We start from the raw sequence: 21,697 nt of genomic DNA, 5'->3' as shown, positions 1-21,697 counted from the left end.
ACCTGTACCATAGACCTTTAAATAGATGAATATGGAAGAAATGGGGGGAGGTCTGATTGGAATTACTAAACTACATGTTCACATGTACTTCTACCTGGTAATGCTATAGGAATACAGCTCAATCCCGTTATAATGCGATCCATTACAACGCGAATCCGCTTATAACGCGATGCAAGCGTGGCTCCCAATTTTCATATTTATGAATACTTTACAACACGATTATTGGTATCTTAAATACTTTATTGTACAAGGCATACAGTTGCACATTATTTCTAACGCGATCCGCTTATAACGCGATGTGATTCTTTGGACCCCAAGCACAGAGTTATTAGGGGGGTGAGCTGTACTTGGTGAATAACCAAACCTGTGAGGCTTCTGATATATAACAAACTCAGTTCTGCTCTATTTGAGTTTTTCTCACATTTATGTCCACCACATCCATCGTATGTGCAAGGTTCAGTGGGCACTGGAGTCCATAAAACAGCCTTATTGAAACACCAATTTAACAATATGGCTATGCAGAAAAAAAAATGTACTTAAAAGATGCACAGCAAAAGAAGTTTCCATTAAGAGATCTAATTCCACCAATCCATTTTTAATGTGTTACATATTAATAATTGTTCATTTGCCATGGAGCTAAATGCCCACATCTTTTTCTTGGCTCATTAGTTTACAAAAGGATCATTAATACAGTAAGTTCTATTAAGTACCAAGTGCAAATTAATAGTCTCTCCCCAAACTTTCTGAACAGAAGACTGAATTAAATTTACATTTACATTCCAAATACATCTGTCATCTATTTTTAAGATTAAATGGCAATTAGATTTATCTTTACATGACTTGGACAAATGTTGAAAAACATTCCGGCATCATTGTTTCTTCCTTTTACAGTTCTATCAACTTCGCAGCTTGTGCTTTAAAAATTATGGACATGTCAGATAAACTTAAGTGATAGAGTCCAAATGTTATCAGTTCTAAATAGATATTTTATAATGAACTGTATTGTATATATATAAAAAGCAGATGTATTATTATTCATGTTCAATTGGGGACACATGCAAAGCGGAGATGCAGAGCTGCAACGACTCGACCACAGGAATCATAATCTCTGTATTATATTGACATCATTCATTTCATAATACCATGAACGATTTGCTAGGAAATAATGAAATAAAGGTTTCTAACAAAGGCCTCGGTGTAACATTGCAGTGATTCAGATGCAAGCGATGTAAATCTGTGTTAATAAAAAAATAAAAAAATGTTAGTCATTGTTTAGCCTTGAAATAACATCTAGATGTGGGAGGAGGAGGTACAGTAATACTGTGCAAAGAAGAACTGAATAACTAATGCTGAACACATTCCCATGTTTTCTAAAACACTCCAAATCTATTACTATTGTTCACTGAAATTCTAGCGGGAGCTATTTAATTAAACTCTTTGTCTAAGTGGTGCGTTTCATACATTTTAATTTTCTAATGCATCTGAGCCACTGATGCCTTAATATCATAGCAATATGGCAGAACATTGTTATTTAGACAACTGTATTTGCACAAAAAGTCAAGAATACCCGTGATTCAACAATTGAACTTTAAATCTCAAATAAACGTGGAGTACAATAAAACTGCTGACCACATAACTAAATATCAATTATAATTGTACTGTGAAGTTATTTAGAAGTAATGATTAAGTCCGCCCACCGGTTACAATACTCATTATTTTCATAAAACATACTCTAGTAACATAGTGAATGAGGTTGAAAAAAAGACATACGTCCATGAAGTTCAAACTATGCTAAATTTAGACGACAGATACTTTATCCTATATTTGTACTTACAGTATATTGATCCAGAGGAAGGCAAACCAACAAATATGTTTCTTTATGTAACACTAATAGTGTATGTAGAGCTGTACCGTATATCTAATTTTACAGGCACTATAAGTCATTTCCCCCAAAAAACTCACAAAAGCCACAAGGAGTTGACATCAGGATTTGAACACGTTTCACATGCTTAAGAGACTTTGGCATTACCACTAGACAGCTCTATCTGTTGAATTTCTATTTTCTGAGTTCTGTTCATTTCCTATTAAAATCAACAGTTAAAAAAAAAAAAAAAAAAGACATATATATTTTCCAGTATGTCAAACCAAACTATTACTCACTGCTTCAAAACACTTGCAAATCTTAATAATGCTGTGCTAAAACACAAAGGATTGAGTTTCAGGGTGTGCTACCCACACTGCCAAAGGCAGCAGTGACTTGGGAATTCTGAAGAAAAGACAGTTTTTGAACAATAATTCTTCCTTTTTTCAGTGGTTTCGAATGACAGTCAGTTCCTTGTATGAGAATTTTATTTTCTAGTGAAAATGAACGATTATAAAAGTCCTCTTACTAGCCTTACATATTTGCATTATAAAAGCATTTTTTTTCAAGATCAAAACTAGGCATTTTGATGACAAAACGAGATGCTAAAAATAATAATAATAATAAGGAATCCTGACTTAAGAGACTACATTGTTTTTTTTTAATATTCTTGATTTTTCTCTTGTCTTTACCTTCTAACTGTATTTTCAGACCAGAACAAAATACAGTATCTCTATTTGAATGCAAGCAGCAGTAGTTGTATGTGTCTAACACTGGGAGGCTACCTAGGAAGTCCAATACATCATAACCTTCTGCATTGACAATGACCACCTCATAAAAGATAAAATGATCCTCGCAGGTAGGGAACAAGTGCTCTGTAAGACACGTAGAAGGAAAAACGGAGCACTATCCAGGGTAAAAAAATGGAACCAGGTGCTCTGTGCTTGCTTATCATGCTAACCTGTTTACACATCCAAGCAATTCACATTGTGTTTAAAAGGAAAGAATTGATTCAACCATATGGCAGACAGAACAGAATATAAATGTTCAAGGAGAAAATACTTATCCGTACTGTAGAAAGTATTTGCAACTGTTGCAAGTGGTACAGTAGGGTCCCACTTCTCGGCATTTCGCATCTCGGCGATCTGTCAAAACGGCGGTACCGTGAAGGGGGCCGCCACGTCTGCGCATGCGCAGAACAAGTTCGCACATGCGCAGAACGGGTACGGCCAAGGTCGCGCATACGCAGAACGGGGGCGGTTGAGGTCGCATATGCGCAGAAGAAGGGACTGCAAGTCTGCATATGCGCAGAAGCTGAAAATTGGTGGTTACGCTTTTCGGCGGGGGCCAGGGAATGTAACCCGCCATACGAGCGGGGCCTGCCTGTATTTGATAAATATGCTATTGCTTCATTTAACTCACTGTATGGGGGCCTAACAATGCATGGTGGCATGCAAACATTTAAAGAAAATGTAATAGTAATTTCAAGACAGCAGGTTGATTTTCAAAAGTTCTACTTGCAAAATTGATTTTGATCGTTACATAATATAGTTATTGCTAGGTCATGTACAAAGTCTGTTTTTGCCCCTGGATGGTTAGCATTAATGGTGACAGGTTTAATCAGATGTTGCTTTAAAAAACAGCCTATAGGCAACTTGCAAAATGAAATCACACAGGAAATGTATTAAAAGCACATACAATTAAAGACAATAGGTTAGAAATACAAATAATAAGGGCATGCTGATCATGTTTTAGTTAATAGGTAGCGTTGCTGTAAAGGCTTCATATTAAGTGATCATTACTGCTTCCTCGACTTACATTCTGAAGGCCCCCGCACTTGTAACCCCCTTTCCTTATGCCTAAGGGAAACCGCGGGTGACTACGCGTGCTGCTAATACCTGTACACTCACAGGAGGCTGAGCCTCCGCTTCTGGGAGCCATGGGTGAGCTCTCTCTATCTTAGTGCAGCGCCTCCACCTATGAGGGATCCCAGCGTTGGCGGGATGACTCCTCATAGGAACCAGTATACTCAGTAATAAACAGTATCACGCCATGCAATATATAACTTGTGTTTACTAACACCACATATAACAATACTATATGATATAATGCAATAACAATACACAACATTCGTGGTTTTCCCCTAAAGTACTGAGGATGCCCTGGGCACCTAAACACCCGGTGTCCACAGAACAATTCCCACCCAAATGTGAGGTAGCGCTACCCCCTGTGAAGTGCTGTTGCACAGTGGGTACCTTCCCGGGTCAAGGGTCTAACCAGGGAATGCTTGGTAATGGTATTGGATCATGTCCCATGCAGCGGGGCCTCCAATACAATTCCCCTCACACCTTATCCAGTACGCAGTCTGCTTGCTGACTAATGCCCCAGTACTGTCGGGCACTCTAACTGAAAATACCCTCTTATGGTGGTGCTCAGACACATATTCCACTCGGTCATATAAATAGACCTCCCTACTTTCCACACATCCACTAAATAGGCTATTCTGGCTTCCAGATGGTGGAATGCATTCCGGCTGTGCGTTTGAACATAATCCCTAATCACTTCCACTAACCATTTCTCACGGTTCTCCTCAATCTCTCTCATTATTGGTTCAGGCATATGTGGATACTCAAACTTGTGCGAGTTCCTGTACCCCTGTACAACGTGCCGCTCTGCTCTACTAATTTTAGTAAGCCTACAACCCTCAGTATAAGGGCTCCTGTGTGGTCGGTTCACAGTACATCACTATACTGCCTTTTGGTTCTATGATACCCATCTTGATTTCATATTCCCTGCGCCTCATGACCTCCGCTGTCTCTTCAGGGCAGAATTCCCTCTCTTCCCACCAATTGTCTATCACATCCCCAGCTTCTAACAGGAATCGTGTGCGGTGCTTGTACGGCATGTACCCCCGAAACCTAGGGTGCCATCAGGGTAGGGACTTAACAGGCGGTGCCTTAATAACTTCTGACTCACAGGTGGTGTGTGAAGAAAACCCAGACGTATCTGAATTCACGGACATCGCATACTGATTTATACCAGACTTAACACTACATGACATAGCACCTTCCATATCATCATCAGTACACGTATCATCTATAAACATTTTACTCCCCCAAGACCAGTCCTTCCAAACCGCAGACGGAGTATTGGAGACCCAAAGGCTCCTCTTTTTAGACTAGTGTTCCTGGGCAGTATAATCAGCTTCTCCCAGCGAAGCACCATCCTGGCTGATCCTGGTAGTAGTTCCTTTTAGAGTAGTTCCTGCAGGAGCAGAACTTTTGGGGAACACAGATGTGCTCGTGGAAGGATACGTGGCCTCGATCAGAGTCCTGCACAATGCGCCCACCTTGACCAGCTACCAATGTAACGCTGACAACATGCGGTTCTACCGCAGGCTTGAACTTGAGCATCGGCCTGTGCTCCATAATATAGTCCCAGTACTGGGCCAGAAACACGGGAGTAGGAATTTTAGGCCATTCTAGGGGAATGACGCTCCCGGAGAGAGTCCATAAAGGCTTTTCCCTTTACAGGGGTTGGAGCGGTACTCACCAGAGCGGGAATCGATTCGGGTTCCTCCTCCGCTCCAGCGGTCGCTCGAATGGTGACGTCATCACTTGGCGGCATCGTGAGGTCCGGATACAGCTCCAGGTCCCGCAATGGAAGTGTGCCAACATCCGGTCTTTGGATGGACGTTTCCCCATTGTCGTCGTTATCTGTATCTGCAGCGGTTGCGGTACCGGAAGGTACATCCACACCAGATGTTTCCATGGACACCGTAGCTGCACCGAGTAGGCCACTGGGCATCTCCACCAACGGAAGGCTCTTTCGCCTCTCAGGCTTTACTGTCGCTATCATCACTGTCGGACTCCGCCGTCGATCGGATCCGGTTCGGAGGGTCGCGTCATCAGTTACTTCGGCTAGGTCGCTGGACGTCACCCGGAACACCACAGAAGACCTCTTACTACTGTTACAGGATGGAAGAGACACATCCGCAGGGGAGAGGTACCTGATCATTTATCAGGGGCAAGCAGCAGAGCCTGTCCTGGCTTATGTGCCTCTGAGAACAATGGTGCCTCATCACCCCAGGCCGTCACCTTACTCGGTTGCTCTCGGACTGGTTCCATCTCTCTGACCGTCTCTGATCCCTCAGGGGGGACCTGGTCTGGAACCTCCGTGGAGCTTTCGGTTATCATCTGGGTACTCGGACCCCCGGGAGTGTCCTCATCGGCACACGGGCCCTCAGGAACCTTCATCGTCGAGGTAGATGTGCTAGCAGCAGTATTGACCACCCAAGTCTTTGGGTTGGTCGCATCTTTTTCTGCGAAGGCCGGATGCTGCAGCAGCGTGGGCTTGATAAAGCGTGCTCCGCATCGGGCACACTTGGCTCCCCAAACCAGTTCGCCACCGGGTAAATTGCACATAGGACATAGGCATTGGGTGTACCTCTTTCCATCCAACTTCACTACCAGAAGGCCTCCTGGAAGACAATAGTGGATGAAGTCCATATCGCCAGACATAGCGAGATCTGTGGGTAAGCACAAGCACTACGGTCGGCCACACCTGACACCTCCTTTGTCGCCAGCCATCGACAGACATTGGTTGTCACAGTCCCCCCTACCTCTGGTGGAGATCAGAGGTGGAGCACACTGGGACAGGGCATGACTCTGACTCCTAACTGAGCCAGTCACATCGCTTGGGTGGGGTCCTGGCTTTCGCACCAGACCCGTGCAGAACTTTGCAAGAATTTCACGTGCAGCCCTTTTGCAGGCAACACATGCACTCTCCAACCTTGGCAGAAGACACCATCTTGCATGACGAACTTCACTTGGTAGCTTCTCCAACTTGAGAACCAACATTTTAAGTTCCTTAGTGTACAGGGCCATAGAATTCTGCTGGGAATCCATCTTCTGGACGTCTTCACAGCACATGATTAGCGGTCTACCGAGAGTAGACTTGATACACTGCACATGATCACAGTCCATTACAAGCACTCTGTGGTTCCACAGTCTGGCTACGGCTAGTAGTACTCTGGGTGTTCTTCCAACAGAGGGGTCTAGGCACCTTGTACGTCAGGCACCCCTCCCAAGATACTCCCTATCTGTAACCTTTAGAGGTCCCTGGAACAAAGTTAACTAGAGCACCCCCTTTAGACATCCCGACTTCCCGCCTCAGGGTGACTCAGAACAGCAATAGCCCTTGTGTCTCCAGACCATTCACCCAATAGGGCAGCCTAAGGCATAGTTCCGTGATTGGGCAAAGGAGTTCCCCCGGACACTACACCTAGCCTCTCTCTTTCAGTTTCAGCAGTTGCTCTGGAAGTGTACCTTGTTAATTCCAGCTTTGCGTCGCTGAAAACTTGTCTTGTTGAGCAGTATCTCAGCAGCGATCCAAATAAAGCGGTGTTTCCCCCACCCGGTGGGAGATTTGGCCATTACTAGTCGTGTGGTGCATGATACCAGCTGGTAACAGGAGGGCTGAGCTGTCCGCCGATGGTAGCGAGGACACAGGATCAGGTTTTTGGGGTACATTACCCACATGGTTCTCTAGCAGTGCAGCGCCTCCATCTACTGCAGACTCCAAGATGAATGGAGGCGATCTCCTATGGTAGAATTATTCCCTCACTTCCCAGTAAGATTACACACCGGGCAGGAGGTATATGCAAACAGAAACGGTCTTTATTGAATACACTACAACACAGGAGTGGTCTGCCAAATCACAGCTTATCAGGATCAGCTATCCACTGGATGATGGTACCTGGACAACCACTACAGGTCAGGCCCCCTGCAGCTGTCCTAGCTCTTCCCGACTCCCCTGTCAGAAGTGAGAGAAAATTCTAACAGCGCTCTAAGGAGGTGATTACAGTGAAAAATAATGTGACTTAGACAGTGATAATAAATACAATATTGTGCAAAATCAGTGCAAATCAGAGCAATAAGTGATATATAGAAAATATGCTGCTCAAAAACCCTTTAAAGGATGGTCCACAGGAATCCTTCTTGCTGGAACATGTGGAAATTGCGTCACTTCCGGTTCAGTCAGAAGCGCCCTGCTGTTACCACTCACCTGTGCTGATCTGCACCAGAGGTCCCCTCCATTCGGTGAATTCACCCGCGCCATGATACCGGAAATGAAACGCCGGTAACTGGAAGTGACGCGACGGGAGACTCGAGCAGAGGGGGTGAGAATTGGGAGGCAGGGTTCGCTTTTCTTATGTGTCCAGTATACTTTTTATCAATGTAAGCATACACCTATATGGTCTTTCAGAGATTAAAAGTTTTTTTTTATGGTACACACTATGTTTGTCTTTCCGTTTTCTCTGATATATACGGCTGCCATTATACCATTCTGAGGGATATCCCACTACACCCAAGAATCCTGACATACAGAGGGAGAGAAGATCCACAAAAATATACCACACTATCTATCACCTACCCAAGTTTGGGTTACATGCCTGTTTATTTCCGTAAGAATGTGAGTTCTGAATCTATAGAAATCTACTAATTTGGAGATACATTTTAAGAGACTGTGTTGCACTATTGTATCTATTTTTTATTTCACATATCCACCACTGAACAAGTTGCGCTCCCCTTCAATTTCCACATGTTCCCCTATCAGAAGTCAGGGTATAGGTCTACACTCGCTCTCCCCCAAGGGGGAGATGAACAGGGAAGGCTCCAATCTCAGGCTTCCTGTGTGCAACCTGCCTCTCTCAGGGGGAAGACGCACCGCTGAATTTGGGGCGGTACTGCCCTTATGTACAGCCAGGAGGAGGGCACCAGGTTTCTCCCACGATTGCTACACGTAAAGAAAAAACTCGCACAGCTTTATTTTAATGAACCATGGTGAGGTGCTAACTGGGTGGGGACGTGAGTGTACATAGAAGAAAAGGAACCCTGTCTTCAAGCACTCTGTCACCAATACATGTGTTATTGTAAGGTTAAAAAACTTTATTAATTTGCAAGTAGAGTGACTCCCTGTATTTATGTTGGTGTTGGGCTAACCAAAAAAAACCTCAAGGTATAGATACTGAGAGGTTAGGTGTGAGAATGTTAGGCATAAGTCAGGCACTAAATAGGGCCACTGGAATACTTTTTTTTGGGGGGGGGTTAGCCCAACACCAACATAAATACAGGGAGTCACTCTACAGGTTTGACTACCGCCTATCATGCTAGAGTGTGGTAATGTACACACTATATGAAGTTTGCCTATACAGCGCGTTACAACATACGCCCTGATACATCAACATTGAGATACACATTTCCTAGTGGGTTCATAACGGCCCCTCCACCTATATCTTTAGGTAGCTATTAACATAGCACTAGATCCCGAATATCTATTAGGGATCTCCATATGTACATCTACCCACCTAGCCATGATACAGTCACGTGCTGTTGACTTACTATTTAATTGTATTTTAAATCCCTTTTTTTTATTCATTGCAAATTAATAAAGTTTTTTAACCTTACACATGTATTGGTGACAGAGTGCTTGAAGACAGGGTTCCCTTTCTTCTCCCACGATTGGACATGCTCAGGCCTGATGTCACCGCCTCCCACTGTCAATCAAGTGCAGCTCCAAGGAGCAGGGAAACCCCATATTAACTGCTGGCAAGGCCTGCTCTTACCAGGGCTTACTGCCAGTACAAGGGCAGATTAGTAGCCACAGCTGGCATGGCTACAAATATATTGATATATTTCCCTTATTATTAAGTTATTAGACAGCAATGTGAAATTCTGCTGCAGCCTGCTCTTAAGGAGAAACGCGATATAAACAATATAACCTTGCCATCTCAAACATGGCCGTGACTGTGACTTCGCTTTGAACTGTCATATAATTCACATACATTTTCTTTGCTTTTTTTTTTATTTGCTGCAGCAACACACACAAATGACTTGTTTCACGCTGTTGCAATGTGCAAATAACTAGTTAAGTGGAACTATGCCACAACGACAAAGTAATTCAAAAGAGATGAATTACCACTCCACTTAGTGACTACTATAAGAACATCGATATCTTCTCTACAGGAACATTTGAATACAGTTTAAAATTGGTATGGTAAATGGTATATACAATTAAGCAACAATATTACATATACTACATTCAAAATAAAGATGTAGCAGATGTTATTGCCCCCTTTAACGTGTAATAATGCAGCCAAAAACACGCGTTCAAGAAGATAATGAATACATGTGTTAACAAGTCCAATAATGTCTGCTACACCTGCAGTTATATGCAGTGTGAATAGTAGGTAATTTGGGACCATCATGCTAAATATACCACTTCCTCTCAATAGAGCTAAACCGATCACCTCCCTTTAGTGAACGAAGCACCAAACATGGAGTCAGTGTGCAGCAATATGTAGTTCACTTCTGTGCATCTAATGAGAATCTACAGACAGACCAAGACGTAGTCAAGGACAGAAGGAATCCAAGACTTGTAACCGGTTCCTATGGTATTTTTCTATTATGACTATGCTAGTTGCATTACAAATGTTCCAATCCAATGCTGTGTATACTGTACCTGGTAAATATGCATTTAATATATTGGCAAACTTTTTAATTATCAAGTAATGTGGCCACCCAATATTGCCAAGAAATGTGTCAAGCGAAAGAACAAAATAAACGCATTTCAGATTTTGGACCGAAAGAGGACTATCAAGCCCAAGAAATGTTTAGCTTGTCAGTTACTGTTTTGTCCATTGATATCTGCCGCAAACATAATAAAAAGGAGCAAAATGATAGTAAGAGAAAGTATTATGTGCACCCAGTAACTAATTAGACAACTCCATAGTAACCCCTTCATCAGTGACTGATGCACATTGCAAAAACAGAGCTGATATCCAGATGCTTCAAAGAATTGTGAAAAGGGGTATTAGTGTCAGTTTTACATTAAAAAAAAAGGTCATTCTTGAAGCTGGTGATGCAGTAAACCAATTGCTGGTGTAGATATAATCACTGTGATTCCTATTAATTCAGATACCTGTACAATAATTGACCATTTAATTCTTGTAGATAGAAGCTATACTTTATTGCTGGTAATATAGATGCTTGTGGGTTTGTAAACTAGTGAAGTACATTATGTCTGAAAGGACAATGCACTCTGTAGGTGCAAATCCTAATTTCACTATAGAGGATTTACAGATACAATTATCTCTGTCACTGACAAACGTCTGCTGCTTGTTCCTTTGCTAATTAAATTAATCTAGACTATAACAGATAGGAATGAATACTGCAGCTCCATTTATATATTAAACAGAAACAAATAGAATTTAAAACCTATTGATTAAACATGAAAATATGTAAGAAAATAAAGCTATTCAATTAGACAAAAAAATATGCATCTTATGCAAACATAGCAAGCACTGCATTCAATATACACTGTCCTCCAAAAAAACAATTCATCTTATGTTTGTTGTTTTGTTTTTTAAGGACTCTCCCTTTATTCTCTCAGCACTTGAGCTTGAAAGGTATTAAGAAAAGAAAATGTTGCGGGGGAAAAAAAAGCTCAGCGGTTTCCAGTGGACCAAGATGTAAATGACATGTAATGCATGTAATGCAATTATCCTATAAAATGTCCCTAGGCTTCATATTTAATTTAAAAGTGAAAATATATAACTTACAAATATCCAATTTCATTAGATACAGTGGTCTCTCTGATCATGAAATCTTGTGTTGAAGATCCCCAAGGTCTTGAGAGAAAAAACATGTATTCTCGCCCCCCTCGGTCTCCAGCAGTGATCACAGCAATATTATTAAAAAATAACCTAGCTGGCTTGGATTAATTTATTGAAGGGCATGTAAACCACCTTTCTCTCTGCATGTGGGGACAAAACATGAAACGTATATTTCCTTTTGTTTTGTTAACAGTCTATTACCTTTTAAAGTATTTTATATCATTCATTTTACTGAGATCTTAACAGGGTTCAAATTAAATGTGACAAATCCAGCAAATGAAGGACTATGTACAAGTGGGTGCCCATACTAAGCAAAAATAACTACTTTTCTAATCCAAAAGCATCCCACCACAGTTTCATGTTTTAGATGTTTAAATCCAAAGTTAATAGGAGCCTATTTCTTAAACTCTGCTATTTCGGGGCAAAAACAGCTATTTTCACACAGATTTGTATCTCACCGTGTTCATTAAGTTGAAAAACTGTGTTTGTAAAAAAATATTTATGTGGTTTGGTTCTGGCAGTGCTGTTCTGTGTAATGTGCACATTTTTACTGCAAAGGAGGCAAACCGTGGTGTTTAGTTTCTATAAACAATGAATAGGACAAACATGCTATTGCAGCAATTAGTATTGCTTTGTTTGTGGGTGATTTTGCATTGGCAATATTGGAGTTTAATAGATACGTTCCAATTTCCCTCTCTCTACATATACACAATTATATATATATATATATATATATATATATATATATATATATATATATATATATATATACACACACACATACTCATATATCCCTGCTTCCCCCCACCTCTGGGAGATCTTGCCTAAGCTACAGGGGTTGTGGTGCTTGTTACCTGTCAGGAGAGATGAGCGTCCGCGAGGGTAAGAGGAAACAGGCTTTAGGTTCTTTTCATGGTGTCAGCGCCTCCAGTCATAGCAGGCTCCAGGATTCATGCCCCACCATGCCAGACTTATCACTCATACCCCTACCCAATAGACTGTTACTTAGGCAGAGGTATGTAAAAAAGATTCTTTATTGAAGCAGCCACTGCAGTTGGTATTACAGCGTATGCATCATATTTTAGAATGGGTTCTAGACCTCTGGATGGTGCTGGCCTTCTTGCAATATTAAGGCCTTGTGCTCTGCACAGATCTTGGGCTTCACTCAGCCCCAGGAGGGGCAGAAGGCATGTCTCACTCCCAGCCGAGAGGAACTTGAACTCACTGTAATTTGGACACTTCTTTCCTAAGGCACAGAGGGGGAGGACACAGGGTCTGCACCATGATTGGCTGTGCACAGACTCCAGTTCACCTCCACCCCTGTCACTCAGGGAGGCAGCATGAGGAAGGGTAAACCCACAGGATAGCCTGACACTGCCTGAAGCTATCGGGACCTACGTAACAAGAGGCAGAAAGTATAGTCTGGACCAGCCATGGCTACATGTACTGTATATATAAATGTATTATTTAAAAAAACATGATGTTACACCATGTGGATCATGGTTCAGTACTGCATAAGTCTTAATATCAGGGACACAGAAAGATTGGGTTGCTAGGGGGTCTTCTTACAGAACAATGGAACGGCTTTTATGCTGAACAAAAAGTGACCAGATAAGTACCACTATAGAGTTTCTCATTTAGGCATAAATCAAACTTGGGCCTTTATTTACTAAGCGTGCTCTGCTAAGAGGGCAGAGAAGCCTTCCCCTACAGCTACAAGACACAGATAAGTCTTTCTTACGAGACTGTTGTATAGCTGTATATAACATTCAAACAAAGCAACCGTGATAAACGCGCGTGCCTGGGGTGATTGGCCGCGTTCATGCCGCATGGAGAACAGCAGCGCACACGAAAAGGGCGCCGTGATGCTGTAAAATAACGGCCACTGCATCTGTACATACATATGCTGCACATATACACCATACGTACACAGACATACATACTGTACCCATATATACTTTAAGCAGAGTGCTATTGTAAAACATTTAGGAATGAAAAGCAATACACAGTTGTAATAACTTATTTCAAATAAACTGACAAAAGCACCAAAAATACCTCATAAAGTAGAAATTGCCTGATTAAAGGACATGGGTCTAAATAGGGAAAACAGAAACATATGAATACACAGCAACACCCAAAGTAGAGAAATAATTTTAATTTCAAGCAGAACAATGAATAACAAAAAGAAGGAAATATAAATACTGCTACAAATAAGATCATAAAAATGAAAAATGCAATGCTTGTTTTTAAAGCTCTTGTTACAGTGCTACACTTTAAGATCCCTATTCACTTGTAAAAATGTTATATACAATGTGAGCAGGATCTCTTTGGGCTCAATTACGGTTTACCAAATGTCATCTTCGCGTATGCTGAGGAGCTAGTAACATGATAAAAACATGGAATCTGTCATAAAACCCTGACAGGCTCAACTAACAATGTATTCCTTCACTTTTTGAGTACAAGCATGCACTGCTGTCCCCTGGTAGAGTAAGGAAATAAAATATTTAAGGCGGCTCACAAAAATATCTAATACAACTTACAATAACTTACCAATGTCTCGGACTTTCCTAAACAAATGTAATCATCCCTAAAGCCAAAATATATCACTTGTATGACGTTTATAAAGAGAATATGTTTTTCTTTTCCTCAATACTAATTTCCTCTCTGTACCACATATAGAAATGATCTGTTACACTGATAAACAGAAAGGGCGGCAGTGCCCTACTCACTTACATGTCATTTCCGTCATGTACTATATTACTCACTATGATCCGTCATATATTACTCACTCACTGAGCATACTCATATGTGTATATATATATATATATATATATATATATATATATATATATGTGTATATGTGTATATATATATATCTATGTAGCTAGATAGATAGATAGATAGATAGATAGATAGATAGATAGATAGATAGATAGATAGATAGATAGATAGATAGATAGATAGAGTGACCTGTGGTTTTAAACCTTTTTAGACCTGTGGAACCCTTCACTAATGTACAGTATAATGGCTCAATGGGACGCCAACTCATTCCTTCAACAGTATGTACTTAAGGATACTAAAGCTTTTGTAGGGCTTATATTTTCCCAACAGTTTCTGATTCTGTAACATATAAAAGTATAACATTTAATAACTGTTTTGAATTATTACATTAAAAAAAGATGTTAAATTACAAATGTTGGGTCTTGAAGAGTACATCTCAGTTATTTCCAAATTTGGTGTGGTTACTTCCCACAGAATTCCAGGGTTCCATGGAACCCAGGTTTAAAACCACTGTGATAAACAAGCATGGGGCTATTAATGGATTTTAGAATTTATAAGCGACAATTTGGTAATAAAATTTGTATTTATGTCACGTTTTACAACTACCTCTCTTTATATGTATGTGCAAATGACCTCGAGAGGTGTTTCAGAATCCTTATTTCCTATTCCCAGTGCACCAGATGTACAATTTCAGGCAAGGAAGTATTCCTTGCTAATAAATACTAAAGCCCAGGGAATCAATGAACTCCAGAATTAGAGCAGAAAATTGGAAAGACAGATTCACAAGTCTATTCCTGAGTTCTGTCCTTTCTCACAGCTATACCTCTTCCTATCAACGTAATTCATTTGACACACACACACTCCCTGCAGCTGAGAACAGTCTAGCTCTCTTACCAGTCTTTACTAAATTATGTGTTTTCCCCATCACAGTATCATCTGCTGCCTATTTCAATTCTCCTATTGTTTCTTCTTACCTCGTCCTGCCTAATGCAATTATACTAATAGAAAAATAAAATAAAACCACAAGAAAACAAAAAGAAGCCAAGGGATAAACCCAGCTTATTGATACATCATGAAAAGACTGAACATATTGGAATGTGGGGAGGTTTTTTTTTTCAGACTTGGTGGCTTCTGAAGGCCTGAAGCAATGTTCTGCGTTACGTTTCATCTTCATCATGCCATGGAGATTTCAATGGTGGCAAGGTGCCAGCTTCATCACTACCACTCATATTTCCATCTAACACTTACAAAGGGTTTTTAAAGCGGCAAAACGACGGCTGAACAGCGTTATTTTTAGTACAGGGGTCCTCCGGTCTCTGAGATAATTAACTGTGTAGATACGGGTGTTCTACCAGGGTAAAAAAAAAAACTAATAGGAAGCAGCAATCAAAGCCGTTGTGGTTTCCTATTGGCCGGTGGGACTTGCAAGATTTGGTGGTCATTTTGAATTCCCTGGAGTGCGCAGAAAACCCACAAACGGTACTGGTAAGTATCTCAGAAACTGAGAAGGGGGGAATCACAAGAGTTAAAAATACAGCAGTTCCACTACTGGGAACCCCCCAGCATCACTGCTGTATCACAACACAATGTAAAAGGAAACAAGCAGCTAGGGGCTGCTGCTTTAACCCTTTGTATGCCACCGTGTCCTCCTCTCCCGTCCCTGCTCTGGCCAGATCACGTTCAGCGCTCATCTCCTCTAGCAAAACGAGCTTAAAACCCATTATGTAGATATGTCACGGGGCCCCAGACCCCATAACGTTGTGGGATTACGTTTTTTAAGTTACACACAACTGAATGATATAAATGTGCTTACAGTAGCTGCAGGACAGAGCTAAACATTACTGTTGCTAACTGGTTGGTTCAAATAACTAAAGGGAACAAATTCATGGTTTATATTAGTATGAACTGTTAAAATTAAGCTTCACAACATTGCATCAACAGTCTGTCATATTACAGCGGTTGTGACAAAAATAGTAACATATTGCAAATATAGATATATAGCTGCATATTACCTTTGACAGAAGACGACGCCAAACAGATATTTAATTACTTTACAGAACTGTCAGCATGATAAAAATTTGTATATAGGTCAACAATTACTGAATATTTTAATTTCCTAACTGTGCGCTTAACTCCACAATTGATGAGAACATGAAAGGTGTGATTTACTGTATCATAACTTAGCAGCCAATTTTATTATATTAACTTAACACAGAATCGGATCTCGAGCTCAGAATGACAAGATGGCCGACTGATTGCAACGGAAAAGCAGGGTTTACTGGGCTACGTACCGTCATCTGTGATCTTGCAGGATACCAAATACAGCTCTTTAAGGTTCCGACCTTCCTTAGCGATAACTTCCACACATCTGGACAGATAAAACAGAGAAAAAGAAATAACTGTTTCAATTTCTATTCCGGATTCAATTAATTAAGATGGTCCATGCCTTTGTGCTTTTATTGCACATCTAGTTTGTGGCTGACTACAAACAGTTATTGACGCGAGATATTGCAGTTGCTGACCTCTCCAGCATGAACATAGCTGATTGTAACATTTCTCATGACAAGGACTCATTTACCTAAAGGCATACTGTAATAGCTTATTATTAGCAATACCCTGTTTAATGTACACTTTCCCCCTTGCAGTTGGACTTACCTGCAGACATCCCATATTACAATAGTGTACAAATAGTCTGTCCCTAATAAAAATTTTACTCTAGGCAAAAGCTCTTTAAGGACATAGTGTACACATTCATGGAGAAAAACTCAACCTAATTATTTTAAATACATTTACAAAAAAAATATACTATTGTCTGTAAGCACCAACATTAAAGCTAGAAATCCTTCAATCCTATGTTGTAAAAAGAAGATTGATGGTAAGAGCATACAATGCTATTTTACCTGTCTGATATTGATCTATTTTTGGACCAGTCGATATACTTTATAAAGAGAAGAGGTTTACATACTTAGTGGTATGAAATAAGAGTTCTACAGTAAGTACTCAGTACATGTTTTAGATATGAATAGGCAGTAAAACTGCTGAAAGTACTGCACTATCCTGGACCATTCTCTAATAATCCGACGGGTAACAGGCACGAGATACAGACAGGTTATGTTACCTAATATGCTTGCTATCTAATAAGATTACATTTTCTTGCTACTGTTTGTGTCACCAGACAAGGAGCTTACATACTGTACAGTACTTCACAATGAGGGTTTTGATGGTTTAATAATGGCAGTACCATTAAGTAACATATGCTTCGCATTCTATCCCACTTTTATTAAACAGTGGGCGATTATGCATAATAGCAATGTTAATAAATAAACCAGGGATGGAAAGATCTTGGGTGGCGCCTAAAATGTGACGGCTTTATTGTAGCACAGCTCTGACTGACCTGTCGGTTACAGCAACAACGTCCCTGATTCTGCTTTACAAGCGCGAGTGCAAAGAATTTTAAGGTGCACTGCTGCCACTGCGCCATTTAGGGGTGTGTGTGCTGTATCAGAGAGAGGGTAGGCTGGAGGGGTGGAGGAGTGACTGATGTGGAGAGCTCCAGGTCTCTGCACACTCCTTTAATTTATTATAGAGTCAAGGGGATGGAAGGATACAGATACACACTATAACTCAGGGGGTGCGCAAACTGGTGGGGAGATGGGGTGGCAAGATTTTCGGGGGGGGGCGGCGGTTACAGAGGACCGGCGCTCTTCCCCAAAGCATTTAAATTAAATGCCGGGGAGCACACAAGGCCTCTGTAAGATGGGGATTGTGGTCCCTGCGCGGCCGCGTGAGAATGAGCGCACCGCCGCGCGCACACCTGCAGCACAAGCGATTTGTGAAATTGGCTGCAGGAGATCGTAGACGCATTGCGGGGGCAAGGTGGGTGCGTGGCGGACGTGTCACGAAGCTGGTTCGCCCTCATTGGTTGAACAAGCTCACGTACGCTGACGTCATGCGGCAGCCGCCTGAAAATACAAAATTGGTTGTATTTTCAAAATGCTGCCGCATCAGCACGCTACTCTGCCTGTAGGCACGGGGGTAGCTCCTATAAGAAAATACAGCAGAGTGCTTGCCACGTGCGCACACGCTGCGCTCCCCCGAACACACCTTCCTGCCACTCAACCAAACTTTGGCTCTTGAAAATTGAAGCGGGCGCCTAATTTTTTTTTACATTTTTTTTCACCCATGAAATAAACTAACATAAAATGATCTGGTGTTTATAGTTCAGATATGTGAATGCTATGCAAATTAATCATATTGAAGTGACTTTTACCATCTTTAAATGTGTTTTGCCAATTCAGCTAAAAGTTGTTGACATGATAATATATATACATGATATGAAGAAAATGGGCTTATCCGAATATGTTTTGATTTTAAAATTAGTTTAAAGCAATGATATATTCCATTTGGCATCACATTTCATTTCTGGTTTGCAAAAGCTTCCCCCACCATAGCTAACTTTATGCTAAGCATAAAAGGCTGCAAAAAGAAGTCAGCTCTGGGACAATATTGCTGAAAAGAGTTCTGAAGAATTTTTCTCCTAGATGTAGACCTGCCATGAAGCACTGTAAATATGACCCTGTGCGTTAGTACTACGGGACATAACCCAAAGCAATAAAAGCATACATTTTAGTTTACAGGATATGCATCAATAAGAAACAGTATTGGCAACAACAAAAAAAGAAGAAAGTTCAGCAGAAGATAACAAATAACAGATGTCCAACATCATCTAGGGATAGTGTAACAGTACACGATGAGCTCAATGCACTTGGCATCAAGTTTTCACTTTCTATGGGTATGTGTGTGTGTGTTGCTCTAGATGTACTCCATTAAAAATATATATTATTTTGTAAATCTTACTCTTTGCTTTTAATGCTCACCTGAAATATATCACTACACTACACACACACACACTATTTCTATTATTTTTATTACAGTTTAAAATAAGTGATCTATATTGGACATACAGTTACGGTGTATGTTATTGGTATTGTGTTATATTGAATAGTTTGTGATATGCAAATAATTAATAGACGTATACAGCCACTTAAAGACCACCAACAACTTATTGATTTATCAACCCAGCAAGACATTAACAATGGCTATTAGTTCTGATCTACAAGGCAATATTGTGACACCTTATCCATTTTACTGGTTGGGGGGGGGGGGGGTATATATAAACTGTGTTGTTTGATGCTTTTATTCTTGGCACTTTTCATAATGAAGGTATGGAAACATTAGAATTTTTTTTTTTGCTCCAAATAGCATATAGAGCATCATCTGTACTCAAAAAGGCGCACACCGTAGATTCCTGGGAGATATGCTAATGAGATATGCAAAGTTTGTGTAAATGACTCACACCCGATACCTGCTAAATGGATTTCCATAAGACCTATATCGACAAGCTTAAGGCACCTTGTGAGGAAGGGGGTACTGGTGTCAGGCCCAACAGGGTCAGAACCCACAACCATTGCTCACAAAACTCAAAAATAGCATTTCGAATTCCAGTGTTGTTCAAGTTAAAGGTATAACATGAATGCGCCTAGATTCTGGTTAACACTGAAGTTAAAGAGCTTCAAAGTGCCTGGCACCATTTTGTTTTGGGGAATTGTAGGAAATTTTTTCTGTGGGATAATTCTGAAAACAGAATTGCAGGCTTGATGAGACTAATCTACCAATTGAAGATCTGATTTTAATTGACTTTGATTGAAATGGCGATCCCTTGTGATGATTTGTAATTCTTGTACGACAGATCAAATATACTGTTTATTGCTACATTACACATTTAATGATTCAGCACTTTTTTTTCCCCATGGTATTAAACATTATTTCAATTGCATTGAATAATTACTGATAAAGTAATGCTTTCATTCGGTGGTCGAAGTGTGATCGTAATAGGAAGTAGACGAGTACCAATATTTTCTAATGTACATCCCAGGAGTACCACTACATTTTAATTTGCAAATCTAACAGTTCTACTTCCTTTATAAACAAAAGGGGAACTATTGTAATAAGTCCCTTTTTCGCTTACTGTTTTATTTAGCATAAAGGTTGTATAAATCTTTATAAAATGAGGTCTTAAGGTCTGGAATTTAGCGAGGCAGGAATTGCCCCTCTACTTTTGTTCAAGTCACTTTAACCTCTGCTTTTAAAGGGCAGAGAAGGATGAAGCCATTATCTGACACATTGCTGGCACTGTAAAGCGATGTATTGCTGGTCGCTCCGGCAGTGAAGGAGTTAAACAAATACATAATGCATAAATATGAATGTGTTGGAGCCTATCGTATCATAACCATGAATTACATTTTTTTTTAACATACTGTACTTATCTGGGTACTGCATACATATTTCTGTATAAACAAAACAAAACAAAAACACTACAGCACCATATTAAAAGTTCTATGATTTACAGAAGGTGGGAAGGTTAATGGAATAAAGAATTGTTGGTTTCCAAACTATCAAAAGAATTCAAGAGAGATTTGAATTATGGAAAATAATTGTATGTAGAGCAGACAAGTTTTTTTTTTTTTATGTTTTTTGTTGTCTATCACTCAGATGTTTGGTACATGGCATTAGTGGCAATTGAAAGTAACTAATGAGGAAAAATGACTATGGAGCTAGCAAAAGTAGTGGTCCTGAGAGACCTTGTTACTGTTTGTGATGCACTTCAGGGCAAAGTGAAGCTAATTGGAGCTGCCATACGCTGGTTATCAGACTTCACTTTAAAAGCCCGCATTTCAATCACCTCAGAGGTGTGAAAGGGAATGGCACCATCAGAGACATTAATGTACTGCTTGATGAAATTCTAAATTAACATTTGAATGTGCTTTGCAAGCCTATATCATTTTTGCACTCTAAACGAGCGTCGAGAAAAATTGGCCAAGGGAACTATAAGACAGGCTGTCAGAGCAGCATGCAAGATGGTGACTTACTAAAGTGGACAAAGGCATGACTTAAATACTGAAATAATGAACTTCTGAACATGAACTAATAATAGTGGTGCTGCTGGGAAGCACAGCTAATGGGCTTTAATCTGGAGACTGGCATAGTGGTTGAAAAGTCATACATTATAGTGTCACATAACTTAAACAGTTTACAATTTATAAAAATTATTAACCTTTTCACTACCCTAATGATGTACATTGTACAGGACGAGCCCTGTCAGAAGCCCTCGTGCAGTACCGGGTACTATACATCATCTTATTAATGCAACCTTTTTAGGGGCTGATTGGGCTTCCATTTACGTCATCCGGAGGGCACTTATGACCATGTAATCACTACCCAAACGAGCACATGGTTTCAATCCTAGAAGTCCGGTGGGACTCGAGTGCCGCTGTACTTTCAGAATGAAAAAAGTGAATTTAACATATTTTGAAGGGTCT

The 21,697-nt window shown here is 40.5% G+C and overlaps 1 protein-coding gene across 2 annotated transcripts in view; it reads right to left on the bottom strand.

Moving 5' to 3' along the window:
* The window catches only part of FBXL17 (F-box and leucine rich repeat protein 17), a 659,342-nt gene that overhangs the window by 193,101 nt on the left and 444,544 nt on the right, over positions 1-21,697 (bottom strand). For both annotated transcript variants that reach the window (XM_075602064.1, XM_075602079.1), the window contains exon 7: positions 16,610-16,686. In XM_075602064.1, coding sequence (XP_075458179.1) covers positions 16,610-16,686 — 77 coding nt within the window. The remainder of the gene's footprint in view (positions 1-16,609; positions 16,687-21,697) is intronic.

The sequence above is a fragment of the Ascaphus truei genome, chromosome 1, assembly GCF_040206685.1.
Source record: "Ascaphus truei isolate aAscTru1 chromosome 1, aAscTru1.hap1, whole genome shotgun sequence".
NCBI classification, from domain to species: Eukaryota; Metazoa; Chordata; class Amphibia; order Anura; family Ascaphidae; genus Ascaphus; species Ascaphus truei.
This window is presented reverse-complemented; position numbering and strand designations above follow the sequence as displayed.